This window comes from Trichechus manatus, unplaced genomic scaffold (assembly GCF_000243295.1).
Source record: "Trichechus manatus latirostris isolate Lorelei unplaced genomic scaffold, TriManLat1.0 scaffold00025, whole genome shotgun sequence".
Lineage (NCBI taxonomy): Eukaryota > Metazoa > Chordata > Mammalia > Sirenia > Trichechidae > Trichechus > Trichechus manatus.
Window position 1 is genome coordinate 743,219 of NW_004443961.1, and position 9,789 is coordinate 753,007.

Here is a 9,789-nt window from a genome sequence, read left to right on the forward strand (position 1 = left end):
GAAGACTTTTTTTTTTTTTTTTTTTTAAGGCACGACTAGGGGTGTTTCTATATCATCAAAATTATGAAATTGAAGAGTGAGACTGTAGTAAGAGTTTCAAAATCTCTAGATGCTTAGCATTAGAAATCGTAGATTACGTTACTTTCGATAGCTGGTTTGTGTGAGCAGATAAAATCGAGTTCTTTCCCCATTTTTGTCTAGTCTCTTTCTGTACCCGCATCCTAGGGGTAAAAAAAACATCAGCTGAAATAGACCCTTACTTTTCAGGTTCTAGGAATCAGGGTCTCGGTTACAAGAAGAAAGAGGGTGTTTGGGGGAGTATTTTCCTTTCCACATAGTTGGCAGTTTCACATTTCGATATCTAGAAAGGTCTTTGTGTTTTAGACCAACAGGAACAATTTGTAAAGTTCATTTAGCAAAAAAAAAAAAAAAAAAATCTGGAGAGGTAAAGAAACACCTGTTATTAAATTACACTTTATCACTGGGCTCAAAACTCACCCTCTGTAATTACTTACGAGAGTCTGTATTTATAATAGAATAACTTACAACACATTTAGCTTAGGCATCGCAGTGCGGCCAGTACTAGACACCACAGTCCCACCAAATTGCAGGGGCTATCTATTCTGCCCATCAGAATTCATTGTTGGGTGAAGACCTGTTCTTGGTGCAAGGTGAGAGGCTGGTTTTCCTCTGCCCAGTTTTGAAACCCCCAACAGCCTTGGACGAGGATCAGGATTTTGCTCACCCAGGATCCCTCCGCGTTTTTTTTTGTGCCGCTCAGGTGCATGGGAGAGTATTTCTGTAGTTTTCACAGGGAGAATGCCACAGGTCTGGCCCGCCCATTGCGTCTTTCAGCGTTGTCTGTCTTCCCTCGAACACCGTGACAACAGCGCTAAACTCACTTGATTGGAAGGCCGTGCGTTTGTAGATTTGTTTCCTGTGATATCCTGTTAGCTTTTCTCACTTTCTGGCCCCAGCCTGGACCCCCAGTGAGAGAGGCTTGATCAGCCTAACAGCGCGCTAGGAATGTGGGTGGAACAAGCACATCCACAAGTACTTCCTGAGAAGCCACCGGAAGTGCAGAGTGCAGAGACCACGGGTAAAGACCACTTGCCGTCAAGTGGACCCCAATGCATGGCACCCCCATGCGTGTTAGAGTAAAACTGTGCTCCGCAGGGTTTCCAGTGGCCGATTTTTTGGAAGTAGTTCACAGGTCCTTCTTCCTCTGGGTGGACTTGAACTTCCAACCTTTTAGTTAATGGCTGAGTGTGTGAACCATTTGCTCCACCCAGGGACTGAAGGTAGCCCAAGAAGACGAGAAAGTGCTTTGTGGCCGGGGGGCTCACAGTTGGTGAGCAAGCAGGTCCCATATAAGATTCCACTGAGGTCTGTTCTGCAGAGCTCAGGAAAAGAGGTACAAAAGTGGAATTCTGTGGTATCAGATTTATCATCCTGCCATCCAGTATCAGGTTGATTGGGACACTGTATCTTTTGCCACCTTGAAAAAAAATGACTTCATTTTTATAATGGTAGATGTTATAAGTGGTAGGAGTCCCTGGCCGGTACAAACTGTTAATGCGCTCACTGCTAAGTGAAAGGTTGGAGGTTCGAGTCCACCCAGAAGCACCTTGGAAGAAAGGCCTGGCGACCTACTTGTGAAAAACCAGCCATTGAAAAGCCTGTGGAGCACACCTCTGCTCTGACACACATGGGGTTACCATGAGTTGGAGTTGACTGGATGACAACGGGTTGGGTTTGGTTACTAGAGTAGCTCATTAGTTTGGCCAGAACATCATTCCCCAGTTCCCGTTTTGTTACACTGCTCTGCGAATCACTTTTTCTGGAGCCAGAAACAGTCTGAGTAAGAGCGAATTTGGTTGACAGACATTTTATTCAAACGTTGTCAGTGTTTGAAACTCATTCAAGGTGGGGGAAGGGAAGCACCTTTTAAAATAGGAAGCTATTTTTAGGTTCAGGAGCCCTGGTGGTACAGTGGTTAAGCACTTGGCTGCCAACAGAAAGCTCGGTGGTTCAAACCCACCAGCAGCTCCACAGGAGACAGATGTGGAAGTCTGTTTCTGTAAAGACTATTATTGTTGTTAGGTGCTGTTGAGTCAGTTCCGACTCACAGTGACCCTGTCTAAAACAGAACGAAACACTGCCTGGTCCTATGCCATCCTCACAATCGTTGCTGTGTTGGAGCCCATTGTTGCAGCCACTGTGTCAATCCATCTCGTTGAGGGTCTTCCTCTTTTTCGCTGACCCTCTATTCTACCAAGCATGATGTTCTTCTCCAGGGACTGGTCCCTCCTGATAACATGTCCAAACTACGTGAGATGAAGTCTAAGCTTCTAAGGAGAATTCCGGCTGTACTTCTTCCAAGACAGATTTGTTTGTTCCTCTGGCAGTCCATGTTACGTTCAATATTCTTCGCCAACAGCGTAACTCAAAGGCATCAATTCTTCTTCGGTCTTCCTTATTCATTGGCCAGCTTTCGCATGCATATGAGGTGACTGAAAATGCCATGGCTTGGGTCAGGCGCACCTGACTTTTTTGTTTGTTTGTTTTGTTTTTACAGCCTTGGAAACCATATGGGGCAGTTCTACTCTGTCCTATAGGGTAGCTATGAGTCAGAATCGACTTGACGGCAGTGGGTTTATTTCTAGGTTCACACTTTTCTTTTAAAAATAGCTAAGTTTTGAGCTTCCTAGCTGTTCTCATAACCTTTTCTTCCCAAGAAAAACCTGTTTCTCTTGCTTAAAAAAATCTCACCATCCTCTGTACTGTGGTGACATTGTCTGTCGTATTTGACACTTAGCAAACCCTGCTTGCCTGGCTTGGTTTTTTCCGTACACAGGTGTACTATCTCCCCACTTAGATGAAAAGTTTGACAAGGTTAGGGGCAAGCTGTACACTTCCTGGTATTTTCCACTCTTTATTCTCTTTCCCTCAGTATCTTGGATATAACAGAGATACACATACTGGATGCTGATGCTGTTGTTGGGTGCTGTCCGGTAGATTCCGACTCAAACTGCCCCATGGGACAGCATAGAGCTGCCCCATAGGGTTTTTTCTAGGATGTAATCTTTATGGGAGCAGACCACCAGGTCTTTCTACCTTGGAGCCGCTGGGTGGGTTTCAATCATCGACCCTTTGGTTAGCAGCCGGGAGCTTAATTGTGGGGCCAGCAGGCCTCCTAAGAGTAGTAGGCAGTACAAGCTAAAGTTAAAGAAACAAGAAAATGGTTTAGAGGCACATAGTATTTAAAACATTATTTTATGTCCCTATTTACCCGAGGAGAGTATTTGACTTGTTTTCCCAAGCTCCACTGAGCAGGGGCCGAAATCCAAGTTTGTCTTTAGTTCCCTGCTGAGTTTACGAACTATCACTTTCCACTCATTTTTAAGTGTTTAATAATGGAGTAACGGCCAAGAGGTGTGTGTGGGGTCATGAGTCAGGAAAATGTGAAGAGGCCTCGCTGATCCAAATGTGAATCTATAGAAGCTTTTTCGTTGCTATTGTTCTCTTTTGGATCAAAGACGTGTAGCTCGAACACCGCACTGACTGTGGCCGTAGAAACTAGGTCCCTGGTTCTGGAAAGTTGTGGGAGAGAATATGTCAAATTTCTCTTATGAAAATAGGTCTTTAGTGCATCCCGGAGTCCCTGTAGAAGTAAAAAACTGCTTTACGTGTGGGCTGCAAATGAACCCCACGCTGGGAAACCTTGTATTTTATTTCGAAGGAAGAAGGAGTGCCCTAAAATGCAAATTTGGGTGAGTATGTGGTTAAATGGAGCAGTGGTTAAGAGCTTGGCTGCTAACCCAAAGGTTGGCAGTTCAAATCCACCAGCTGCTCCTTGGAAACCCTATGGGGCAGTTCTATAGGGTCCTGTAGGGTCGCCATGAGTCAGAATCGACTTGACGGCAACGGGTTTGCTTTTTTGGGTATGCAGTTCAGCGTTCGCCTACTAGCTGGAAGGTTAGTGGTTCGAACCCAACCAGAGCGGCTCGGAAGAAAGGCCTGGCAATTTGCTTCCGAAAGGTCACAGCCTTGAAAACCCCATGGAGCAGTTCTACTCTGCACACGTGGGGTCGCCGTGAGTCGGAATCAACTTGGCAGCAACTAACAACAACAATGTGAATTTGGATCCGATTTATGATCAAAAGTTGCAGCGCCTTAATTTAAGAATATTTTAAAATGTATTTATTTATGCTTGGCGCCCGCTTCTTTATTGCTTTGTGAAAACCCATGTGTTGTGTTTTAATTATATGTAAGATACACTCCATATTAGAAGAAGCCTCATAAATGGGCCTTTGTTCAAGGCTCTTAAAACAAACAACAATAAAAAGGAGGTGGTTTCTAGAAGCTGCTTTGATGAAATTTCACCGGCTGGTATCTGTACATAATCAGGTGTCCAAAGAAAGGGTAACAATGAGGCTATTCAGGCAGGGTGGTGGAAAACACAGGCAGAGACGTTGTTTATGCCCCGACAACTGGGTCATTAATAACCTTCATCTTTAGATCGGTTACATTGGCTTTGTGTAGACACGGCCAGTCGTACATGTTTAAAAAAGGATAAATATCTATTTGCATATACCTTGCTAATCAAGAATATGTTCTTTTTTTTTATAAAGGTCTATTAGAATTTATTACTGTAAACAAACCAGTCGTAACCACTCGCTTCTGTTTGCTTAAGCAGTTGCTGTCCAGTCGATTCTGAATCATGGCAACCCCAAGTGTGCAGAGTAGAACGGTGCTGCATAGGGTTTTCAGTGGCTGTGATCTTTCAGATGGAGATTACTAGGCTTTTCTTCAGAGGTGCCCCTGGGTGGATTCAAACCACCAGCCTTTCAGTTAGTAGCCCACTGCGTAACTGTTTGTGCCACCCAGGGACTCGGCATACTTTGCATTGCAATACTAGCCCTTTTGGAGTAAGTTCTTAGGTCCCAGTGTCAAGGTTGCAACAGATTTGCTTCACTTTGGAGCCCCTGGGTGGTGCATATGGTTAGCACGCTCAGTTGCTAAGCGAAAGGTTGGAGATTTGAGCCCACCTAGAGGCACTGCCGTGGTTAAGCTTTCAGCTGCTAACCGAAAGGTCAATAGTTCAAATCCACCAGCCGCTCCTCGTAGACCTTATGGGGCAGTTCTGCTCTGTCCTATAGGGTCTCTATGAGTTGGAACTGACTTGATGGCAACGGGGTTGGTTTTTGTTTTAGAGGCACCTTGGAAGAAAGGCCTGGTGATCTATTTCTGAAAAAGCAGCCATTGAAAACCGTATGGAGTATATAGTTTTACCAACACACGAGAAATGGCCATGGCAATTGTTTTTTTATTTCACTTTACTTCATTCTTTACTTCACTTACTTAAACAAAGCAAATCTTTAAGTGCTTGGCTGCTAACTGAAAGCTCCGCGGGAGAAAGACCTGGCAATCTGCTCCCATAAAGATTACAGCCTAGAACACTCTACAGGACAGTTCTACTCTGTCACAAGGGTTTAGTTGGAGTCGGAATTGACTCGACGGCACCTAACAACCTAACAATGACTGCTTTATTTGAGAAGCTTTTTTTTCTTTTCTTTTTAAAATATAATTTAAGAAAGTGTCTTTAAGTCCTTACCATGACATTTACTAAAAAAACGCTCCATGAAACTGTATTTTCATCTCGCCACCCATGATCCTGACTGATGGACATGCTGTTTCATTGACGGGGAATGTTCTTTATGCAGCTTCACTAAGCCGCGTCTTTCTTCCTCTTCTGCTGTCACATCACTCAGAATTCACAGCCGGGTTTTCCTTGTCCTCTAATGCAAGTCACAGGCAACCAAGTTGCCTAACACATTTACTGCTAACCGAAATGTTGGAGGTTTGAGTCTACCTAGAGGCGCCTTGGAAGAAAGGCCTGGTGATCTACTTCCAAAAAACCAGCCAGTGGGGCACAGTTCTACTCTAACGTACATGGGGTGGCCATGAGTTGGAATCAATTCCATGGCAACAGGTGCTTTTTTTGGACTGGTTTTTAAGAAAGATGACAATGTACGTAGCCTTCTTTCACTCCTGCAATTATATTGACTATTGTACAAGTTCCCTGCGCTCAACTATTAACCTAACGGTTGACACTCTGAACGCACACAGTGACAGAATGGAAAAAAGGCCTGGCAATCTGCTTTCCTAAAGATTACAACCAAGAAAACCCTATGGAGCAGTTCTACTCTGGACACATGGGGTTGCCATGAGTTGGGATCGACTCAATCGGCAATGGGTTCGGGGTTGGTTAGTGTATCTGGCAGCCTAATGAAATATACTGAGGACTGGTTCACAGGAAAGGAGCGTTGTTAGCACACTGGTTAAGCGCTCGGCTGTGAACTGAAAGGTCTGTGGTTCCAACTCGCCCACTGGCTCCACGGAAGAAAGACCTGGTGGTCTGCTCCTGTAAAGATTTACAGCCTTGGAAATCCTATGGGGCAGTTCTGCTCTGTCCTATAGGGTCACTTTGAGTGGAAATCGACTCAATGGCGCACAACAAGTTCACAAGACATATTTAACACAAAGTCAGCCGATGGGAAAATGGACTTATAACATGAAAATGCTCTGTGGGGATACTAGTTGTGTGCCAGCTGATTATGTCCCTGGGTTATAACTGAGTGCCTCTTCTTCACAAGAGGAGCTGGAAGACAAGCCTGAGCCTCCTTTCCTGTTTTTCTGGGGTGTGCTTTTCTGTATTTACCCTCTGCCCCTGGCTCAGAAGGCATAGGGCTCCTGATTCAGATTGTAGTTGTTGGTTACCTTCGAGCTGGCGCCAACTCATGGCGACCCCATGTACAACAGAATGAAATGTTGCCCCGTCTTGCGCCATCTTGAGTCCACTGTTGCAGCCGCTGTGTATTTTGAGTGCCTTCTAATTCAGGGGCTCATCTTCCAGCACTATACTGGACAATATTCTGTTGTGATCCATAGGGTTTTCATTGGCTAATTTTCAGAAGTAGAAGCCCTTTTTTCTTAGTCTGTCTTAGTGTGGAAGATCTATTGGAATCTGTCCACCATGGGTGACCCTGCTGGTATTTGAAATACCAGTGGATAGCTTCCAGGATCACAGTAACATGCAAGCCACCACAGAAGGACAGACTGACTGACGGGTGGTGGATTCTATGGCCCTGGGTATGATGGAGCCATTCTATGTATAAGACAAGCTCGCCTGCTCGCATCATTCTGAGCAGTCACCCTGATTTCTAGATCTTCTTTTTGTTTGTTGATTGTTGTAGTTTAAATGAAGTTTACATTTGAAGTTAGTCTCCCACACAAAAATTTATACCTACATTGTTATGTGACCCTAATTGCTCTCCTTATACTGTGACAGCATGCTCCTCCTTTCCACCTCTGATTCCCCATGTCCATTCAGCCAGCTCCTAACCCTCTAGATCTTTTTTATTTATTTTTATTTTATTGTTGTAGCTTAAGTGAAAGTTTACAATTCAAGTTAGTGTCCCATACAAAAGTTTATACATACATTGTTATATGACCCTAGTTGCTCTCCCTATACTCTGACAGCACACTCCTTTCCACCCCTGATTTCCTGTGTCCATTCAGCCAGCTCCTGACCCTCTCTGCCTTCTCGTCTCACCTCTGGACAGGAGCTGCCCATTTAGTCTCACGTATCTACCTGAACTAAGAAGCACACTCTTCAGGAGTATCATTTTATGTCCAATAGTCCTGATTTCTAGATCTTTACTTACAGTTTTTGCCATTGTCCAATTACATACCAGGTGTTTTTTGGAAGGCTTGCAGTACCATGACCCCCTCCACACGGCCTGTGCACGCTTGCTCCTGAGCACATGTGCACCTCTTGCACACCCCTCTTGCACAGCAGGGAAGGATTAACCCCGCTGTTCTCTGCTTTTTCAGATTTGCCTGAAGAACGTCTGGGCGATGGTATGGCAGCTGACAACGCAGAGACCTTCAGCGACAAAGACGCGGACCAGCAGGGCTCCCCAGACCTGGCCAAGGGCAAGAGCTGCGTGGCCCCCGAGAGCCCCGACATGGTGTCTGTGGATGAAGGCGGGTATGCCGTCCAGAAGAACGGGGGGTCCTCCGAGAGCCGCCCCCACAGCCCCAAGTACCACGCGGAACAGAACCACCTCCTGATCGAGGGCCCCTCGGGAACCTTGTCTCTGCCCTTCAGCTTGAAAGCCAACAGACCCCCGCTGGACGTGTTAAAAAAGATCTTCCCCAACCAGAAGCCGACGGTGCTGGAGCTGATCCTGAAGGGCTGCGGGGGGGACCTGGTGAGTGCCGTGGAGGTCCTCTTGTCCAGCCGGTCCTCCGTCACCGGGGCCGACCGAACTTCCGCAGAACCCGAGAGTCTGGTGCTGCCCTCCAACGGGCACATCTTCGAACACACCCTGAGTTCCTACCCCCTGTCCTCTTCCAAGTGGTCTGTGGGCTCGGCCTTCAGAGTCCCAGACACGCTGCGGTTCTCTGCCGACTCCGGCAATGTCGTGCCCAACCCCTTGGCGGTCCCCCTGCAGCAGCCCTTCCCCCAGCCACCCCGCTACCCTCTGATGCTGAGGAACACGCTGGCGCGCAACCAGCCGAGCCCCTTCTTGCCCAACGACGTCACGCTGTGGAACACCATGGCCCTGCAGCAGCAGTACCAGCTGAGACCCCAGTACGTCAGCCCTTTCTCCGCGAACTCTGCCGGCGTCTTCCGGAGCTCCCCCGTCCTCCCCAGCCGGGCCGCCGAAGACCCCAGGATCTCCCTTCCCGATGACGGGTGCCCAATCGTGTCCAAGCAGGCCATTTACACCGAGGACGAGTATGACGAGAGGTCCGACTCCTCAGACTCTAGAATACTCAACACGTCATCTTAATGTGGTATCCATGGATGGATGGGGACCAGATGACCTTTCTGTGCATCTGAACCCTGGGGTCCCCGCGGAGAGGCCACATCCCGTATACGGCCCTCTCTCCTGTCTGACAAAGTGACTGTGCTCGATTCTATCCATTAGCAATAAAAATAAAGCCCATAACTTATTTAATTCCATGCGCTTCACTGGAAAATGCCAAATAGCTCTCCTCCGCGGCTTTTCTGCTGACTGTTTTTTTGTAAAAGAGAGTCTCATGCTAAGAACAGTCTTGGGATAGCTGGGCCCACAGACAATTTATTTGGGGATGTGAAGCTGAAAGTCCCCCTTGCTCCTCGACGCAACCTGGAATGTTCAATAAAATACTATACTTGAATGCCATTTACTAAAGAGGATTCCTCAGGATAGATGAAGCCTCCAGGGAGTGGCTGGTTGGCAAAGGGACCAAGTAGGGACATTCTATTCCCATGCTAAAACTCCTCCTGGCAAGTTGAAGAGAGACTGCACCTCAGAATTAAAGGAACTGCTCATTGGGTTTTTTAAGCCTGGACAGTTTTCAGAGACAGACTCCATTAACAATTATTCTTTTCACATGGCTGAATCAAAACGTGTGTAATGTCGATGTAAAACCCATCACAGCTGTGAACTGCATGAAGTGTATTGTGAAATGAGCACCAGATCAAGCTCTGTCAGGTTCATGTAGCATGCGAAGGGCCCTAGGAAAAAAAATAAAGGAGATGATCTGGGTCTATGTCATTTCTGCTCGAGGAATGAGCGGCTCTAAAAATAGAAACCGGATGTTAACACTACCGACTAGAGACGGCCACGGACCAGGAACCAAGACGTCAGTTAAAATGAAGCATCCCTCCAGAAATGGGGATGGCAAAGTTCTGGGGCTGCACTCTGAAAGGCAGATCATTTGTTGTTCTAG

At 46.5% G+C, this 9,789-nt stretch overlaps 1 protein-coding gene across 1 annotated transcript; it reads left to right on the forward strand.

Annotated features, from left to right (window-relative positions):
* The first annotated feature begins 7,829 nt into the window (after positions 1–7,829).
* On the forward strand, positions 7,830–8,864 carry DMRT3 (doublesex and mab-3 related transcription factor 3). The gene has a single exon (XM_004373531.1). The coding sequence runs from the start codon at positions 7,830–7,832 to the stop codon at positions 8,862–8,864; it is 1,035 nt and encodes a 344-aa protein (XP_004373588.1).
* Positions 8,865–9,789: the final 925 nt, after the last annotated feature.

What these genes read in the sequence shown, in the direction of transcription:
- DMRT3 (XM_004373531.1), top strand. Translation starts at nt 7,830, where the DNA reads ATGTGCACCTCTTGCACACCCCTCTTGCACAGCAGGGAAGGATTAACC.